A 21822-nucleotide genomic window follows, 5' to 3' on the forward strand; every position below is an offset into this window, starting at 1 on the left:
TACCTCTTGAGTGCTATTATTTATTAATTTGATTTAGTCTCTCTTCTAATAAAAGTCCAATCAAATCCTTTAATTTTTAAAAAGTGCAATATTTTAGATCTTTAAAATTTAATAAAATCCCACAATTTAAAAGAGAAAGGATATATCTGTAGTTGGATAATCTGAATAATTTGGAGTTGGAGATAGCCATTCCTTAATTAGCACTTCTGTTGTGATTGTGGAGTGAGGCCAACCACAAATTTACTTCTGCACCTTTCATTAACCAAAATTTAGTTTCATGACACACATATACATATTCAAATTTCAATGTCCTTCATTGCAAATAGTTAACATTAACTAAATACTAATTATTGCGGACACCGACCCTTGCTAATAATACTATATAATCATCGTTATCATAAAATAAAATAAAATAATAATTATAAAACAAAGAAAGTTATTAAAAAAGAAAAAGATTAAAAAAACCGATGATGATTCACAGCGAAAGAGGGGCCGCAAAAAGCCAAGGTTGTCGGAACTGGATTTGATTCTTCACTTGCGCTGAGTCTTACGGATTTCTCCGATCGAAGTTCGTTACTTTCTCTCTCTTGATCGACACCCACCACGCGTTAGAGAGAGAAACTCGAGAGATCGGAGATGGGTACGCTTCAGTCTTGGAGGAGAGCCTACGGTGCGATCAAGGACACCACCAAAGTGGGTCTTGCCCATGTCAATAGCGATTACGCGGTAATCCCTCTTTCCAAAGATAGGATCTTTCTTTGCTTTTTTCCTATCAATTTTGCCTATTTGGGGGTGCATGTTTGATTTTCGTTCCCAATTTTAGGATTTGGATGTTGCCATAGTCAAAGCTACGAACCACGTCGAGTGTCCCCCCAAAGAGAGGCACCTCAGAAGTGAGTGATTTGTGGGTCTCAGATCCGAATTTATTTGATCTTCTTTTTGGTTTGGTATGGAGAGATGATGTTCATGATATTGAATCTTTTTACGGGTTTGTTGTAGAGATTCTGTTTGCCACGTCTGCTGTTCGACCTAGGGCTGATGTTGCTTACTGTATTCACGCCCTTTCCCGGCGGTTGGCAAAGACGCGCAATTGGACGGTAGGATTGATGATAATAGTGATGTTTAGACAAAGTTCATCTGATCACTTGATTTGATGTACAATTTGATTTTGTTTGAGTTTTCGGTGAATTGTTTGTTTGTACTTTCTTGGGCTTGGATTGTTTATTTACTTTATGGATTGATGTTCTTAGGCTTGCGGCATTTCTTGGTTTTTCTATTCCTTTTGGTAGGAAAAGAGAAAATAGAGATTGGTGTCAGAAGATGTGATACAAACTTTGGAAGTAGTTCATCGCTTTTAAATTCTTATTCGGATTCATGATGTGAAATTGCATGAATGTGAACCTAATCGTATTTGGATCCCCCACTCTAATTGTGCTATTTCTGAATTTCGATGATGACTTGTGGCACGTGGCCTACATGATACCATATACTGAAAGAATTTTTTTGATGAAGGATTGAATTCAAACCTATTTTGATTGAAGATGTGTTAGTTGATCCAATTGTTTGATGATTCCAGTTCTTATTTTTTTTTCTTATTACCGCTAACAACTGCACTTCCTTACGTTTTGTTAATTTGCTATGCTCTGGTTTGATAGGTTTCTCTTATAAGTTTATTATTGTGTGCCAAGAAATTGTATTCAATATTTCCCATCATTGTGGGAGGTTGTCAGTGTCTGCATTTCTCACATTTTATTGAAGGATCAAGCAAGCAGTGATCCGAGTCTCAGAATTTGCTTTGTTGTTTCTTTTCTAATTTCCATTTTTAGTTGATTAGTTTTCACTAATAACTAAGTAAATGCCACCTTATTCTGTTCCTCTTATTAAACTTCTGTGATGGAAATGTTGAAAACATTTTTTTACCCGATTAGTAGTTAATTTCTATAGTTGTCTGGGAGAGAATAGTATTCCATCAAACAAAATGACCATTATCTCTCTCTCTCTCTCTCTCTCTCTCTCTCTCTCTTCCAGTTATTGTTTAAAAAACATGGGAAATTCTTGTAATGTAATGGAAGTTCTGAATACCACCAACACGGTTTAGTTATTTTTCTTAAGATGTTTTCATTATTGATTTATCAATCGAGCGTCTAATATTTACTCAATTTATGCCTAGGTCTAAGAAATGTCAACTTTGAGCATAAAATATGTTTTCTGTATCTGTACTTTTAATATCGGTTTCTCATTGTTATTATATAGTGCATATATAAGTATATATAGATGTAGATGTACGAAAGGTTTTGTTTCACTTACCTGGCTTGTTCACAGGTGGCATTGAAAACACTGATAGTCATCCATAGGTTATTGAGAGAGGGTGATCCTACTTTTAGAGAAGAACTTCTTAATTTCTCACAAAGAGGACGGATTCTCCAACTTTCGAATTTCAAGGATGATTCTAGCCCAATTGGTTATTTTTTTTTACCATATCATCTTTGTATTTTGTTCTTTAACTTTCATATGGGCTTAAGTTAAGTTTCTGACTGCACTATATAACTTTTTGCCTGTATGATTTTATTTGCTTGCAGCTTGGGATTGCTCTGCCTGGGTACGTACTTATGCACTATTTTTAGAAGAAAGACTTGAATGTTTTCGGATTCTGAAGTATGATATTGAAGCTGAGCGTCTACCCAAACCTGCCCAAGGGCAGGAGAAGGTAATATCAATAAACATCTATCATACTCTTTTGGGATAACTAGTAATATGTAGCTTTTGCTGGTCTAGTTCAGAAATAGTAGCCAACTTGTTCTGCGGTATTTTGATAGTTGTGGATTCTTGGTTTACTATTTGGTGTATCTGTTACCCTTGAAATATTTATCTAGAAACTGCAAGTTTTTGGCAAGAAAGAAGTCCTTTGTGTGTGTGTATTTCATGCATGTTTTAGAGGATTCTCAGTATCATTAGTTAGAGAGGTTGGAACTTGGAGGGACAGGGATTCGGCTTAAATAGAAGGAGTGTAGAAGGGAGTGGATTTTAAATTTGTTAACGTTGGGTAAACAAAACTGTGGTTGTAAGGCGAAACCATTGGAAGAGAGATTTTTCTGCTTGTTCTATTCATTTTTCAGTCAAGCAATAAGATAACTCTTTCTCTTTATTTCCATTGTGCTATGATGCACAAACATGATACAATATAACGCGTATCAAATATGTCTAGTTGTAACATCTTGAAAAATATAGGATATGATATGTTTAGATACACACACACACACACACATATATATATATAATTAACAAAATAAAATAAATGATATTGTAATTTTTTAAAAACCATACTAAAATTGAAAACCATTACTAAATATTATTCAATTTGAACATACTAAATATACTAAGCTCAAATGTATATATGAACTTGAAGTGACAAATTATAGTTTTAAACATTGCTCAATATAAAATAGATATTGTAAATCACTACTAATAGTCTATTGCGTTGAAATAGGAATAGTATCAATTTCATCCCCTCCTTGAGCATCATTGTCCATATCTAGAAAATACTGCCACTCTGAGGTTTCTAACATCATAAATACCATTCCGTACATCTCCAGTAATGTTCCACTTCTTAGTGTGTTCCCCTGGTTGTATTCTTCACATCTCCTAGCCAAAAGTCACAAATTAGTATGCACATAAACCAAGTTTTCTACTCATTTAGAATTCAATTTGTCTTTTCATTGAGTTAAGGAATGAATAGGTACTCCAATTTTTTTCTCCATGAGATGATGTGCAATATTGCACAACGAGCTTCAATGCTAGCTTTTGAAGGAGAGGTGTAGAAGAACCATGCATCACCCACCAAGATTTAGGATACAATATCCACCTATGTTCAATTGAGTTAAAAGAATTAAATTCTTTTGTTTTTAGAGAAGTCAGCATATTCAAGGGCAACCTCTTGCCTATCCTCATGAGTTGTGAAAAACTTTTTCAAACACTTATTCCTCTCCCTAGAATTCTCTTCCTCCTCATGTTGGGGATCCTATTTGAAGTCTCTTGATGCCATTCTTCTCTAGTACCAATAAATACAAATTGAGAAAAAACTTTATACTATAAAAAATTAGTAACTTTCCAATTATTTACATATGAATTATTAAAAAGATGAGTATTGATAGGATAAATTTTCCTAGGATTCAAGGACTGCGCCATGCAAATGAACGGAGTGCAACTTTTAGTCTACCTAGCTTTGAGTACATTATAAACTTCATAAAATGTTGATGTATCATTTTCTTCTTCTTCTTTCCTATATACATCTCTTCACTTTTGTATTGTATTTCCCACATCTCAGAGACCAAATGAGGATGTCATAGATAGGCTAGGCTCAACCAAAGCTAAAGTTATATGCAATTTTGTCTTATCACACATCATTCAAAACAAAGTCTTTAAGAGCTTAAACCTTGCCCATATCATCCTTTCTATAAGAAGTCTATTCTTCTCCAATAACCATGAATTGCAAAATTTGTCCAAATTTAAAATCTTCTCATCATCACTATAAGAGATGACAATTGTGTATCCACAACAAGTAAATTCAAATGGTTAAAATAAGTGGAGTGGTTTGTGATAAAGTTTCTAATAAAGAATTATCATTAGTCATTTCTGTAATCCAGCTTCATTCACCATAAATGACATTATTTCTTTCAATATACTTTGCTACATATATGTTCTTCAAGGCAAAACTCAGTGTGTACACAACATAAGGTGTCCAAAAGAACTATAAGAGATGCCGATTGTGTATCCACAACAACAAATAAATTCAAATGGTTAAAATAGCCAATCTAGTGGAGTGGTTTGTGATAAAGTTCCTAATAAAAGAATTATCATTAGTCATTTCTGTAATCCAGCTTAATTAACCATAAATGACATTATTTCTTTCAATATACTTTGCTACACATATGTTCTTCACCGCAAAACTCAGTGTGTACACAACACAAGGTGTCCAAAAGAATCTAGGAAATAAATTTAATGCTTAGTTTTATTTAAGTAGAAGCATCAAGAACTTTTGAAAAAAAATGGGAACCTCCTCACAAGTGGCCATAAAATTAATTAAAGGTCTTAGGGAATCTGTTCATCCATCAAAGATTGTGCTGACTCTTCTTTTGTTCCATGTTGATTTAATTAGTTTAAGTAACCTTCAGACACGTGCTTTCTCTTGATGTAATAGTGTTGTCCTCAAAGCATTGTATCTTATAGGAAGAAAACCACTAAGATTATGATTTGCGTCAAACAAATATGAATTTACATAATATATGTTTCTTTGAGGGTTTTAAGGAAACCTAGTAGAATAGAACATTCTAGCTATGAGAGCTTTGAGATTTTCTCTATCTTATAAGTCCAATGCCCTTTCTAGAGGACCACTCTTTTTTTTTTTTTTTTCAATGAAGTTTTGGTGTCTATCTTTAGTGGATAAGGGAACATGTTCGGGTTTAACTCTATTTTTAGCCAATTCAATAATCAATTCTATCAAATATTTATCATTGGAATTTGAGCACATACCAATTCCAGACCCATAAATTTTCAATAAATAGGCCTTAACTCTAGAATAAGTCCTTAATCAGTTTTTTAACAAAAGTTACAAGACCATCTCTTGTTTTCCCCTCCTTCTATTCGACTGTCTAATAAACTAACATAAGCCCATAAAGGAGTATAAACAAGTTGAACATCTTTTTGAAAGGAACTTAGAATTTCTGAGTTAGAACTAGAATACATTGGTATTGTTGTTGATGTTTTCTTTACTCACCAAGTTATCATAAATAAATATTGTTTGTTTAAAAGTGAATAAAATAAATAATAGGAAAGTAGTACGAAAGAATAAAAAAATTTGTCTGCATAAGAAAGAGAAATACCTTAGGATTGTGTCAAGCTCTCCCTTGTAAACCGTAACAAGAATAGAAAATTGAATACAAGCACCAATCGGCATCAAATAGTTTTCCATCTTGCACTGCTTCAAACAGGTTCCAGAAGAATAAACAATTTGACAGACATTGCTTCAAATAGTTTTCATGGCTGCCCATGGCATCAAATAATTTTCACTTGCCGTACACATTAATAGAAAACTGAAAGTGACATTTCACGTATATAAGAATGTCTTTAAGGTCGTTATTGTATCTCTGGCTATCTACCCACTATATTGTTTTCTCTCAATTTCAAAAAAGAAAGAAAATATATCCCTCAAAACCACAACTATCTTTTCTGATTTTGAAGTTGTTATAAATATTGTGCATTTTAAAACTGTTATGGGAATTGAGCATTTAAAAGTTATTATGCGTTACTATCTATTTTTATTTTACAACTGTTATGCATGCATATTGGCTGATATGCGTATTGTGCCTTGGCTGATATTCATATTGTGCATGATATCTTATCTGCATTTTTTAGTTATTGACATGGTACAAATACATATCTGTAGACTATTTGTGTTAGATATGTCCTCGACAGATACGTTGGAGTGATCAGTATGTTGGTGACACAGACAGTGCAATTGAGTGCCTAACTATGATGTGCATGATCTATTTTGGGTTCATAGAAAATTTTAGGGTATCTTTTAACTTGGGGAGAAGCGGCCCTTTGTATGTATATATGCTTTGTATGTTTAGGGTGTATTTTCATTCCAAACTTAAGAGTTACATTTGCTATACCAGATATGGAAAAAGATTGAACTGCAATTCTGCGTTCTAAGTCTTTGTTCCCCCTTTCTTCTTATTGTTCTGGATGTCTCCCGTTTATCCAAAAGTAGGCTACCCCTCCTTGTCGGATAAGCTTCTTTTCTAAAATGCTGCATTGTGTACTTAACTATGTCTGGCTTCTATTACGCTTGATCCTTCAATTATACTGAAATGTTTCTGAAGGTCAATTTAAATTGTAGGTTCCTCTGCCATCTTTTGATTTTCAAGTTAGTCCTTGCAATTTAAAAGTTTGTAATTGGGCTTTTATAGTATAAAAATTTCTAGTTGGGTCCTTGAAGATTTGGCTACTATTAGAATCAGAGATCTGTGGGGGGATCTTCAGAAATTTAATCAAATTATGTAGTTGTGAAACCATAGAAAATTTGAATTTGGATCCCAGCAAACCAAAAAAATTCGATTGGATGCCTTCTCCTTTCATGGTGATCATTATTGTTAAAGGACAGTGTATGGCAGCAGATCTAGGTGGGTTTGAGGAGGGTAGATGCAGCCTTATCCCTGCAAGCAGAAAGGCTGTTTCCAGGATTTGAATGTGACTTCTATAAGGGAGCACTGTACATTGCAAATTACTTAATTACCTAGTTACCTATATTAAGGACTAATTACCAGGAAGCACTGGCATGGCAAATCAAGGGCGTGTTGTGTGGCCAACACCTCTCGGACACAGACATAGATGTCTCTAAATGAAAAAAAATATTTTTCTTGTGTCTGGCATAGCTTGGCAATGGGCTAAGACATCAAGCCGGCACCTATTTTTGGCCAAGCACCTCTCCGACACTATAAAATAATTAAAAAAATTCAATTTATATTATATTATAAACAAACAATAAAATTTATTTTAAAATGATCTTTCTTAGCATTTTATTTTGTTTGACTAAAGGGGTTCTTTTAAGAGATTTGTTTCATCTTGTAAAGAGAAATGGTAAACATTCATGTCATAAAACCCCCTTGTGTGTATATGCACAAATGAGGAACATATACATATATGATGTTAAACATTACATAGAGATGGGACCAAGCCTATATACAAAATATATCTAAACTCTCTCTCAACTTGAAGCATATATAAATCATATGCACCAAGCATGTTATGAATGTGGGCTCCCAATGGTTTGGTGAGTATGTTTGCTTGCTAATTATTAGAATTAACAAAATGAGTAGTAATGTGTCTTGATTAAACATTTTCTTGGATGAATTAGCAATCTATCTGGATATTTATGGTACTCTAGTGATATACTGAATTCAATGCAATAACAAGAGCAACTTGGTTATCACAAATGAGAGTCATCATATAAATTCCGAAATCTTAGTTCTTTAAGGAACTTTTGAGCCAAATAAGCTCACAAGAGGCAAAAGCCATCACTTTGATATCATGTAGAGAGAAATCCCCTCGGGTGTATATGCACAACTGCGAAACATTTATACATATATCTTACAAAGCATTACACAGGGATGGGTCCAAGCCCATATACAAAATGGATCTATAATATATCTAACTTTTTATGTTGAAATTATTTTGTAAGCATGCTTTGTAAAATGACCCCTATTTCCCTCTTCATATTCTGTGTGAGGATTATTATCATCTGAAAACTGTAAATAACTTTACTTTTAAAGTTGATATATAATTTTTAATTCAATTGTCAAAACACGCTCATATATGTGGAGTTGTGGAATCTTATGTTTTTATTTGTCGTGTACCTTTATCGGTGTTAAGGTTGGTGCTTCATAGGTAATTAAAATTTGTTTTGAAATTTTCAAACAGTGTGTAATTTTTAGTTTTCTTAGTAAAAAAATTAATTTATTAGAGTGGAAGAAATTCAACAAAATATTTTTATTTACGTTAATGGAATTGTGAACATTTTCATTGAAATTGTATTGCATGCTGTTTGACGTTAAAAACTTCTAAATATGTTTAGTTATGGATTTATTGGATATTTTTGTTTTTGAAGATCTTCATGTTTATCTGTTCTTTCAAGCAGGGGTACAGTAAGACCAGGGATTTGGATAGTGAGGAGCTATTGGAGCAGTTGCCTGCTTTGCAGCAGCTGCTGCATCGCCTTGTTGGTTGTCGGGTAAAATTATGTATCTATTATTTTTCTTTTATGTCGACCAGTTTATATCAATTTGTTTTAATGATTTTTATAATAGTGCATTTTTCTGATAAAACAAAGTGATTATGTTCTTGATTTTGCAGCCAGAGGGAGCAGCTGTTAGCAATTATGTGATACAATATGCTTTGGCTCTGGTATATGCATTTTTGTCTCTTTATCTAAATTTCCTCTTTCTATTGAGCCAGATTAGCATTTACAGATAAAATATATAAACATTTTAGAATGTTATATTAGTTTTTTCTCAGCATATTGATCTTGAGCCTATGGAATTTTTTTTTCTTTGATTTCTGTTTATATGGATTAAACATTTAAAATGTGAATGTTGGATTAGAATTTGAAGTATGATTGGGACTTCGACTATCATAAATATTAGGTTGTTGATAGTTGGAACTGGTTTCAATTGTTTCCATATTAAAGTCTATTTAGGAAACGAGCAACAGCATGGCGCCAATTTATGATCATTGTTAAATGATTCCTTGTTAGTAAATAGTTGTTAATTTGGGGCTGATGTAACTGATGACCAACTTGATATTGATCTTGCTTCTTTTGTTCATTCTAGGTACTGAAAGAGAGCTTTAAGATTTATTGTGCTATTAATGATGGCATTATCAATCTTGTTGATAAGGTAAATTTGCTTATCCTTATTTATGCAATGAGTATCAAATTTAAATAACTTGTTATGTACTGAAAAATAATAATTTCCTTGTAGTTTTTTGAGATGCCCAGACACGAAGCTATGAAAGCCCTTGAAGCTTACAAACGTGCAGGTCAACAGGTGATATTTTGCTGCTTGTATTGCTTTAAGATAAATACTTGGGTTTTTCATTTTACTTTCATCATGTGGTGCTTGTATTAAAACACCCAAATTGTTGCAGGCAGCAAGTCTATCTGATTTCTACGATGTTTGCAAAGGGTTGGAACTTGCTAGGAATTTTCAGTTTCCTGCCTTAAGAGAAGTATGTCTCTACACTTACTGCAATCTTATACTGTGATTTATATAGCTTTTCCTGTTCAATTTTTGTATAGACTTATAATTATTTGCATTGTTGATTCTCTAGCCTCCACAATCTTTTCTTACAACCATGGAAGAGTACATTAAGGAGGCACCACGAGTGGTTACAGTTCCAAGTGAACCGTTGGTTAGTATTGTTTATTTAATTTATGCAGAGCGTAGGTGTCACAGTTCCTTTGTAAATTGGTTTTGTTAAGCTGAATTTTTGTTGAACAACAATGTATATTTTTCCATGTTTTTTTTTACATTCTAGTTCTAGCCACTAATTTATTCTGTTGTATCAACAGTTACAATTGACTTACAGACCAGAAGTTCTTGCAATTGAAGATACCAAACCATCTGATGAAGAACAGGAGCCGCCACCAGTTCCGGTTGACAATAATGTTGTCTCTGATTCTGAACCTGCACCTCCTCCACCACCACCATCTCATAACAATTTTGAAACTGGAGACCTGCTGGTAGGCTTTTGGATCCCAAAGGTATATGTTTTTTTATGATTTATTTTCCTCATTGTGTCCTTGTTGCAGGGACTGAATGACACTGCGCCTGATGCATCCTTCATAGAGGAAAGAAATGCTCTTGCCCTAGCCATAATCCCCACTGAAACTGGTGAGTTTTGTTTTTGGCTTCTTCTCAAAGGCTCTGCTGCTTAGCAACATTTAGTGGATTGTTTTCTTCATCCTATGAAATGTGACTGTTTTGTGCTAATAGGCACTCCATCAGCTTTTAACTCAACTTCTGCTCAAACAAAAGATTTTGATCCAACTGGATGGGAGCTTGCCCTGGTCAGCACTCCAAGTACTGATATTTCTGCAGCCAATGAGAGACAATTGGTAGGTCCTTCACCTGAACTTTTCTAGATTGTTAATATAAATATGCATTGATATCATTGTGAAAAGTTTCTCAATCGAAAGCTACGTAAAATATTCACAGTTGGCTCATAAGCGGACATCAAGTTAAATGTAGATCACAAGGGAACTTTCATATCAACAAAAAGATTAGTTTCCACTCTATTACTTGCTCCCAAAATCAATGTATTATATGATTTCTAAGCCATAATATTTTAACTATTTACACCGGTAATATTTTCCATAGATAAACCTAATAATATCTCATTATTCAACCGATTAACCATTGAAAAGCGTAAATTGGTGATGCATAAGATTTGGTGTTAATCCACTGTTTCAACATATGCATTACAAGAAGGAACTGAGGGTATGAATCTTTTATAATGAGACGTTTGATCTGTGAACATAGGGTAGAGAACATAAGTGTAGATGGTCCACAGTGAATGATGAGAAATATAATTGAGCTGTGTTTGTCATACTTTGATGATTGAATGTCAGGCTGGTGGATTGGACTCTCTCACTCTTAATAGCTTATACGATGAAGCGGCATATAGATCTCAACAACCAATATACGGAGCAGCAGCGCCAAATCCATTTGAAGTGCAGGATCCATTTGCTTTATCAAGGAGCGTCCCTCCCCCCCCTGCTGTTCAAATGGCAGCAATGCAACATCAAGCAAATCCTTTTGGACCTTACCAACCATTTCAACCTCAGACACAGCCACAACAGCAGCAGCAGCATATGTTGATGAACCCAGCAAATCCCTTTGGGGATACAGGATTTGGAGCATTCCCCCCCAATGCTGTTTCTCACCCACAGAACAATCCATTTGGAAGCACAGGCTTGTTATAAGAATGCATGCCCATTTGGAGATACGAGGATGTATTTAATCAATCAAGTTGGGTTGGTTTTGTGCAAATTGTAACATGGGTTTCTCATTTGTTGTTAGATATAGATGTTTTCTGGAATGGGAGGGTGTTGTGCCTTGTAAAATCGAGATAACACAATGTATTCATCATTTTATGGTATACATAATGGTGGGAGCACTTTCTTTGAACATTTCCCAGCTCGAGTAATTGGAATGGAATACTTTTACACATGTTCATATAATCCACTACTGTGTGGTTGTTGTATGTTTGCAAATTAAGTTTCTTGTTTATAGAATAAACTAGCATTACGCATATCTAAGCCCTAGAAAACTTATTAGGTTTTTTTGAATTGGGGAAGATTGCCTTACCCGCCCATCTCTAATTAATTTATTATTTTAAATTGTTTTAATTCTTCTCATTTAATTATTTTAATTACGTATTTTTACAACAATTAATTATATAACGAATTTCCACTTTTACTATACTCGACAATGAAGCCTTTCTATCACTTTTATTTTTTATTTCTACTTTATCGGTTATTTATTATCAATAAATTGATTGATTAACTATTACTGTTTTTTTTTAAGTTTTGAATTCATGGTTTATTTTTATTCGAAAATGATATGTTTCTATAATATGTTTGTTATTTTTAATCTAATTTATTTTGTTATTTATTAATTGACTTTTATTATTTTTTAATTTTAGAATTTAGAGTTTATTTTTATTGGAAAGTAAAACTTTTTATCAATTAAGTATAAAAAAAATACTTGAACAAGAATATCAAAATTAGTTTTTTTAAAATAAAATAAGATCATGTAAATTTGTTTTTTCATTAATATTTTACAAAATAACACTTTCATTAAAAAGTTAAAATATTTTTATGATATTAATCTATTTTTATATATTATAATTATTTATTAAAAATTTTAAACACACTATAGTTTTCTAAAGTTGGTGTATAAAAATAATTTAAAACAAGTAATTATAATATTTTTTACTGTTTCTTAATAATTATTTAAAATTTTATTTTACGAAAGATAAGTTTATATAGATACACACATTATAATAAATTTGATAACAAATAGTAATAAATTATAATAAATCATCACTGATAATAAATATAAATGATAATAAATAATATATATATATATATATATATATATATATATATATATATATATAAGTAAACAATGATAAAAAATAAAAATAGGGTTAAATATGCTTTTAGTTCCTGAACTATCATGTTATTTTGGGTTTAGATCCTCTTCGAAAGGTTTGTTCATTTTCGTCCTTAGTTTGAAAATTCGTATTTTTAGTCCTTAAAAAGCAACGATGTTAGGTTTTTTGTGAGGTGGCTAATAGTGAGCTACCTGTGATGCCAACTTCCCTGATAATTGTGTCACGTTGCTTTTTTTTTTTTTTCTTCTGAAATCAGATTAAGTATGTGCTACATATGTTTTATTTTCTGAAATCAGATTAGGGATTTTTGTTCGTTGAAAATAATTAGGGTTCTTAAGTTATCTTGAATCAATTGAAGGAAAATTAGTTTTACTCGAAGCAAGGAAGCAAGGAAGGTGTTCATTGCAGTGGTTGTCAAAGAAACGGTGGTTGTGAAAGAAAGGCGTAAGAATCAAGGTAATTTTTTGGTTATCTTTTTCGTTTAGGGTTGGTCGAATTTGGGCATAAAATGTTGATGTGTCAATGTAGGTGTAAAATGGTTTTCGATTGTGTTTGCATCACATGGGAAAGTTTTTTAACAATAAGGGACTACAATATGTTGGAGGAGAGATACAAGTGATAAAAGGAGCTGATCCCGATCGTTGGTCGTATTTTGAAGTAGTGGGAATTGTTAAAGAATTCAAGTATGATACATAGTTCAAGCTATGCTGGAAGGGGTCGAAACAAAGGCTGATGAAAAATCTCAAAATACTGAGTGATGACTGGGAAGCACTTTACTTGGCTAACTATGCAGGGGAGAATAACGAAGAGGTTGAAATCTATGTGCAACATGTTCCTAGTGAGGCAGTGGAAGTTGACTTTCTTACTTTTGGTGAAGAGGCAAATGAAGGACACATAGATGAGATGGAGGAAGAGGTTTCCAAAGTGGGTCACGAAGAGGTTAATGTACATGAGGAAGAAATGATTGAGAAAGAGCGTTATGGTGGTAAGGAACATGATTATGGTGGTCACGAACAAGAGGAGGTTAATGTGGTTGTAGAAGAGGTTGAAATGGGTGAGGAAGAGGGTGATGATAGTGAGGAACAAGATTCAGATGTTAATGTGGCTGTAGAAGAGGTTGAAATGGGTGAGGAAGAGGGTGATGGTGGTGAGGAACATGATTCAGATGTTAATGTGGCTGTAGAAGAGGTTGAAATGGGTGAGGAAGAGGGTGATGGTGGTGAAGAACATGATTCAAATGTTAATGTGGATGTAGAAGAGGTTGAAATGGGTGAGGAAGAGGGTGATGATGGTAAGGAACAAGATTCAGATGTTAATGTGGTTGTAGAACAGAATTATCTTCATGGTGAAGAGGAAGGGGGGAATGTGGTTGAGGGGAAAGTAGAAGCTTCAGGTGTAGAATCTCTGGATGACAGTAAAGAAGAAAGAATGACAAATGATGATGATGGGTTTGGTACTCAAAATGATAGGGTGGAACAAGATCGTAAAAATATTGATCCAATTTTGGATAGGTGGAATAGAATGAAAAAGAAGAAGAAAACTGTGAGGAGAATAAGCAATGTTGGGGAATGTTCATTTATAATGAATGAAGAAGTTGGACAACATGACATCAATGAAGAATACAATACTGATGAATTGGATTCAAATGAAGATAGTGATGACGGTGTGAGGTTGAAAAGGGAGAAGTTTCGAAAGTATAGACAAGATGATATGAACAAGAGCTTCAAATTCGAATTGGGGATGAAGTTCTGTTCATTAAAAGAGTTTAAAAATGCATTAATGGAGCATAGTGTTTTAAATGGAAAAGAAGTTAAGTTTGTGAAGAATGATCTCAACAAAGTTAGGGCAGCTTGTAAAAACAAATGCGGTTTTCTTATTATAGCTAGCAAGGTAGGTGGCAGGGAAACATTTAGGGTCAAAACCCTAGTTGGACGACACAGATGTGGAAGGGTTTTTTGAAATAAAAGTGCAAGTGTACAATGGATTGTAATTTAGTCTCTAGGTTGCAGGCCCTTCATTGGGGTAGATGATTGTCATCTGAAGACAACATATGGTGGTCAGTTGTTGGTGGTAGTGGCCAGAGACCCCAATGACCAATATTTTCCACTAGCTTTTGCCGTGGTTAAAAATGAATACAAAGACACATGGAGATGGTTTTTGACACTATTGCTGGGTGATATTGGTAACATTCATTGTCAACATTGGGTTTTTATTTCAAATCAACAAAAGGTAATTTCATTTTGGTGATTACCTATTTTTCATTTCGCAGCATTCACATTATTTAATATTGACCATAATGTTATTGTTTTTGCAGGGATTAATGTCAGTTTTTGATGAAATTTTGAATGGAGTGGAGCACAGGTTGTGCTTAAGGCATTTGTACAACAATTATAAGAAGAAATTTGGTGGAGGGGTGCTGATTCGAGACCTTATGATGGGGGCTGCCAAGGCAACATTTCAACAGGAGTGAGAAAAGAAAATGGGTGAGTTGAAGAATGTTAACATTGATGCTTATAATTGGTTGCTTGCAATTCCAACTAAATGTTGGTGTAAACATGCATTCAGTAGTTATCCTAGACGTGATGTGTTGATAAATAATTTGTTTGAGTCATTTAATAGTACGATTTTACTGGCAAATGACAAACCTATCATAACTATGATGGAATGAATTAGGACATACATTATGAGTAGGTTTGAAACACTTAGGGAAAAAGTAAAGACATATCTAGGAGATGTTATGCCTAAACCAAGAAAAAAGCTTGATAGGGAAGTAGAAAAAAATGAGAATTTGATTCCTATTAGGGCAGGGGCTGCAAAAATTGAAGTCACTCACGACTTTACAATGGACAAATTTGTAGTTGACCTAAGGAACCATACATGTAGTTGTTACTTTTGGGATTTGGTAGGAATACCTTGCAGGCATGTTGTGGCTGCCATACATTATAAATTAGAGAACTTTGAAGATTATGTTCATCTTTGTTACAAGAAACAAGCTTATGAAACTTGTTATGACCTTGAAGTAGGATTTGGCACTACAACACAACCTGGACGAACATCCAGAAGGGCAACTTCCACTGTACGAGGTTCTGTGACAACATCAGAAGCTGGAGGAATATCAACAAGGGGAACTTCTATTGCAGGAGGAGCTCTATCAACATCACAACCTGGAACAAGTGCCAGTGGTGGACGATCTGCACCAATTAACCAAGCTGGAAGAAGAACATCTCAAGACTACTGGCTACACAACATCTAGGGTTCCAAGCTAGTACCAATTGATGTTTTAGTGTAGCCAATTCATATTTTTAATATATTTTTCAAGTCATTGTCTCCCACTTAGGGGAATAATAGTAATGGGTACAATGATTTTTTGTCATCTACTAGCACATGTAATTGTAAGGGATCACTTAGGCAACAATAGTAGTGGTTGCACAACATTTTTTGTCAGTAAAGTGGTAAGGGACCACTTCAACTACTTACCTCAATTACTTATCTTATTTAATGGTAAGGGAACAATTTTAATTTCTTCACCTCTAACTTTATTTATGCCAAGGCTATTATTATCAAGAAAAAAAATATGTTATATACAGTTTGGATTGTGCAGTTTGGATTGTGTTATGGTATATTCAATTTCAAAATTTTACTTCTTAATGGACAACATAATATGCATTGTGTTTTGTCAAAGTCAGGTTTTGACATTTAACCAGGACAACATTAATAAGATGAACCATAATTTTGAGACAAACTGAAGTACCAAAGTTTATTCAACCATAACTATTAATTACAATTAATCTTTAACAAAAACATAATACAAAAGAAAACTGTTAATGTCCATGACAAAACAAAGAAGAACAATATCATTTTCCCAACTTTCTTCTCTTGCTCTAATTTCCTCTTTAGCTTCTCGTTCTTCTTCCTTAGATAACAAGTTTTTCATTTTCCAAACAGACTTCAACTTCTTTACGTTTTCTTTCAAAGCTTTCTTCAATTTCAGAAACTCCTTCATCAACCCATTCAAAGTAGTTACAACTTGAATTACTCTACAATTAAAATTACACACCATTAATAAAAAAATTCAACACAATAACTAAAGGATTTAGTCACTTACTGCCTAATTTCTACATCTAAAAAATAGTCTTCCTTTATTTTTCAAAGTATTTGCCTTCAAAAGCAATAATGTTTCCCTATAACCACACAATTTTGATGGTAACTGAGAAGAGGATCCACAACTTTGCGACATTCCCGAACCAATGGTCCTTCACGTGCAACCAATTCCTCCACTGTCACCTTTCATTTCACTACAACAATGAAAACAAAAATAAATAACCTATATCAACTTACTTCCCACTATTCCCACCAAAACCCTATATCCCCAATCCATCTTTCTATTCCCACGAAGAAGACCAAAACAAAACGTATAACTTAAATAAACTTACCTCCTAAACAAAACGAACTCCAACCTTCTGATGTACAACTTTCTTTCAACCTTCAAATCTGATTTCGTGTTTGCCCCCAACTACATACATAACCCACTTGGTTAAAATCTCATTTGTAAGAGATAACGAAGTTAGGTTCAACGAAATATACAATGCACACACTTAACAGGGCAACTGACACATACTTAATATGATTTCAGAAAAAAAGAGCAATGTGGCACAGGTGGCTCACCGTTAGCCACCTCACAGAAAATCTAACGCCGTTGCTTTTTAAGGACTAAAAATATGAGTTTACAAACTCAGAGGATGAAAATGAACAAACCTTTCGAAGAGGGACGAAACTAAAAATAACATGATAGTTCAGGGACTAAAAACATATTTAACTCATAAAAATATATAAATATAATTTAGAGTTTATTTTTAATGGAAAAATAAAACTTTTGTTTTATCGGTGCAAACAATTACTTGAACAAGAATATCAAAATTAGTTTTCAAACTAAAATAAGATCTTGTAAATTTGTTTTTTCATGAATGTTTTACAAAATAACACTTTTATGAAAAAATTAAATATTTTTGTGCAATGAATATATATATATATATATATATATATATATATATATATATAGGTTTAAACCCTCGGATCGTCCTCGTATTTGTTGGGGAATCTCAAGTGGGTCCTCGTTTTTTGAACTGTCAAAATTTGGTCTATATACTTGTAAAATTGTCTCAATTGGGTCCAAATATTTGAAAAATTGAGTCAATTAAGCCTTGTTAATTAAGTTTTCATAGACGACGTTAAAATTTGCTGACGTGGTGTACATTTAATGTGCTGATGTAAAACTATTATGTAAAACTATTATATTACATGGAATTTTTAACTAAATTAACAGTTTTTAACGTTGCAAAAAATTGAATTAGTAATGTTAAGAATTTCTTAGGATTAGAATTTTTTTTAAGTAAATAGGGTTAGAGAAAGAGAATTAGGAATTTGATTAGTTAACTCAAAACACACGAGAGAAGATGAAGAGGAACCTGACCCAGCCATCATTCTTCGCCATCATGCAAGCGCTAAACTCACTCACCCTCCGCGTTTCTCCCTTGGACCCGCTTCGCGCTCCCAACAATGCCGTCAACAGAAGAGCCGCCGCCACCAAGCCCGTCTTCTTCGTCTCCGCCACGACGGGGCCCAAGGTCCCTGCCCCGTAGCGCCAGAAGGACCCCAAGAAGTACGTGGTGATCACCAGAACGAGCTTTGTGTTCGTGTTCGACAACGACATTGAGGGTTATTCGAGAACCTCCTTGCCGGAGAGAGTGGCATCACCGCCATCAATCGCTTCGACACGTCCATGTTTCTTATCCACTTCGGCGGCCAGATCCGCGGCTTCTCTGCCGAGGGCTACATCGACGACAAGAACGACTGCCGCCTTGACAATAGTCTCCGCTACTGCATTGTCGTTGGCAAGAAGGCCCTCGAAAGCGCCGACATCGCCGCAGATAACCTTACCAAGGTCTCTCCTTCTCTCAGATCTATTCTTTTTTCGCATTTCTCGCTTTTTTCTTTCCAAAGACAATTTTGTTTGACAAAATCTTGTTCAGGATACTAAATGTAAACACTGATCCAAATCGTAGTTTGCCACGTTCAGACTACCTTTTTGTTGTTTCTGTTTTAGTAGGTTTCAATTGCCCCTGGTTTATATTTTGCAGGATAGTGAGTCTGACATCATCGATGGTGTGGGTGCTGAGACGGGGTCATTTGGGTGTTTGACACAAGTTCTTTGTTTGAGTTGACATAACCCATATGGCTGACACAAGTTCATCTTTTCCCTTTTCCATTTCAGAATCCCTCTTTTCCATTTTCTAATTTCCATATCTTATCAATCTCTTTCTTCTTTTTTCTTCATTTTTTCGATTCAGTTCTTCATTTTTCCGATTCAATTCATTTTTCCCTTTTTATTTTTCTTAAAGCTTTCAAATTTCTCTAATGTTTTATTTTTCATTATGTTATCAGGGCGCCACCTACAACATTTCCTGCAGTTGGTTGCAAAATTCTGACCATCACTCTTCTTGAGGATGTCTATGTGAAGAAGTTCTATAAAAATTTCGACCATCACCGTCACCGTTGGCGGAGGGGTCCTTTCCGGCCGCGACGCGACATAACTTCCGGCCTTGAGCTTTCCAACTTGGTCATCCAATGCTCGTTCCTCTGCTTGGGTCGTGTTCGGTGCAAATGAGTGGTTCATCAGAGTTGAAGAGAATGCTCTCTTGGATTCCAATTTGTCTTCTCACACTGACCAAATCAATAATTCCCTTTCTCTAACCATATTTCATTAAAAATCTCCTAATCCGAAGAAATTCCTAATCTGAACAATTAAATAATATAACATAACACGTCATATAACACTTATACAGGATTTAATAACAAATTAAATAACAAATTTCACGTAATACAAGACATATACAAAAACAGATTAAGTGTGCACCACGTCATCACAGTTTAACACCGTCTATCAAAACTTAATAGAGAGGGAAAAATTGGCTCGATTTTACAAGTATATGGACAAAATTTTGACAATTCAAAAAACGAGGATCCACTTGAGATTTCCCTACAAATACGAGGACCATCCGAGGGTTCAAACCTATATATATATATATATATATATATATATATATATAATTATTTATTAAAACTTCTAAACAAACTTTAGTTTTCTAAATTTGGTGTATAAAAATAATATTTAACAATTAATTATAATATTTTTTACTGTTTATTAATAATTATTGAAAATTTTATTTTACAAAAGATAAGTTGATATATATATATATATATATATATATATATATTTATTTATTTATTGTAACATCTTAATCACATAGTACAAATATTATAAAAGAGTTATCATACATTCAATAAAATAGAACAATTAATAAGACAAAGAATACCAAGGTGCATTATAGTTATACAAAATATAACCACAATTTTACTTTATATGCAAGTTATTGATCCCAAAAACTATGTACAATAGGATTCTCTAATACAACCAAAAAGAAAAATAACATAAACTAGAATATCTACAAGTCTTGACTATCTCCATTGAGTATCTGCTCCACTAAGACATCATCTCCCTCTACTCACACCTACCAAATGATTAATAGGGGGAGTTATGGAAAGCTGAACCCATATCTCACATATGAGTTTTTGATGATGACAACATAAATGTTTTATAGTTTCTTGCACATGGCAAAACTGTTGATTATTTCTATATATGTATTTGAACTATCTATGACATGCATTCATATTTTTCATATGAATTTATGTTGGAAACTCTTTGCACATTACATATCTGTATGAATTAATCGATTACACAATTTGCATAATCTGTTAGATTCATCAGATATCATTACATACTTAATTGTGGAAAAACAACAAGTTTTAACCGATTGGATTATGGGTATAATCGATTAAAACTTGTAGTTATGCTTGCACATGCTTACTGAGTGCATTGATGTGATTTGAATGAAAAAAATTTCAAAATTTGTTTAAGTATGATACTTAACAGATTATTTTAATCAATTAAAATGTGTATTGTTTGAAAACCTTTTTAAAGAATAATCATATCTATCTTAACGATCATATTTTTAGATGCTATGACTTGTATTAATTGCTTAATCGATTATGTGCTCTATTTAATCTGTCAAATGCTCTGAAATGTAAATATGGTAAAGTAGAAGGATTTGCTTAACCAATTACATTATTTAGCTAATCGATTAAAATGCGTCTGCATTGATATATCTATAAATAGATGCATTGCTTTCTGTTTTCAACAACTTTTATGATTCATAACTTTCATATATGACATTATTTGTTGAGATTTATTACAGGAGCATCATACTCTCTTCAAGAATCAAAAATTCATACATTTGGACAATTTCATCAAGATTCTTTGAAGAATTGAAGAGCTTACATTGGTTGATCATTTTTTGCACAATAAGGTGTACTGTACCAGATCGATTTTCATTTGCAATCCAGAGTGATTGTGGTTCCCTGTTGCTACTAGTCAGGAAGAAGGACTTAGAGGAGTTCTTGTGATTTAGAGTGGGGTATCTCTAAGGGTTGACAGAAAGAGGATTGTTCTTTCTGAAAGTATTTTCTATAAGTGATTTGAAGTTTTGAGGAGAGTGCATTGAGAAGGTTGTCTTTGTATCTTTCTTATAAGAACTCAATCATTATAGTGGATTTCCTTTCAATCTAAGGTTGATTGAAAGAAGACTGACTGTAGGCTTGGCCGAACCAATATATATCATTGTTTGAATTTCTCTTTCTCTTTACTCTTGCATTGTTATTAATTATTTATTGATTGCATTCCAAGAAAGATCAAAAGATTTTGAAAAGGTTTTTAAAAAACATATTTTTATAAGGGAAACCAATTCACCCCCTTTTGGTTGAGATACTTAGCCTATCCTTTTCTACAATCACCATAGAAAAATCAAGGTTTAATGTCTCAATAGGTCCCTATTTTTGTTCAGAATTTGAAATAGGTCCCTTTATTTTTTAGCGTCTCAATTGGGTCCTTATTTTTGTTAATTTGATGCAAATAAATCCTTTCCATCAATTTCATCAAACGACGTTAATGAATGTGTGACGTGGCCTTACACA

General features: G+C 33.5%; 1 protein-coding gene and 1 pseudogene across 1 annotated transcript; one reads left to right on the top strand and one right to left on the bottom strand.

Annotated features, from left to right (window-relative positions):
* Positions 1 to 409: 409 nt before the first annotated feature.
* On the top strand, positions 410 to 11797 carry LOC124838712 (putative clathrin assembly protein At2g01600). Its single transcript, XM_047314387.2, has 15 exons — positions 410 to 726; positions 824 to 893; positions 1000 to 1097; positions 2323 to 2461; positions 2580 to 2707; positions 8696 to 8788; positions 8911 to 8961; positions 9387 to 9452; positions 9537 to 9602; positions 9703 to 9783; positions 9886 to 9966; positions 10127 to 10297; positions 10367 to 10448; positions 10551 to 10672; positions 11186 to 11797. Exons 1-15 carry the CDS (start codon positions 637 to 639, stop codon positions 11537 to 11539), a joined length of 1692 nt encoding a protein of 563 aa, XP_047170343.1. The 5' UTR covers positions 410 to 636; the 3' UTR covers positions 11540 to 11797.
* Positions 2724 to 8688, bottom strand: LOC148205989 (uncharacterized; annotated as a pseudogene).
* Positions 11798 to 21822: the final 10025 nt, after the last annotated feature.

This window comes from Vigna umbellata, chromosome 1 (genome assembly GCF_029865625.1).
Source record: "Vigna umbellata cultivar VRB3 chromosome 1, Vumbellata_1.0, whole genome shotgun sequence".
Lineage (NCBI taxonomy): Eukaryota > Viridiplantae > Streptophyta > Magnoliopsida > Fabales > Fabaceae > Vigna > Vigna umbellata.

Coding starts and splice junctions, on each gene's coding strand:
- LOC124838712 (XM_047314387.2), top strand. CDS start 637: ATGGGTACGCTTCAGTCTTGGAGGAGAGCCTACGGTGCGATCAAGGAC. Junction 9,967..10,126: donor CAGTTCCAAGTGAACCGTTG/GTTAGTATTGTT, acceptor TTGTATCAACAG/TTACAATTGACTTACAGACC. Junction 10,449..10,550: donor CATAATCCCCACTGAAACTG/GTGAGTTTTGTT, acceptor TTGTGCTAATAG/GCACTCCATCAGCTTTTAAC.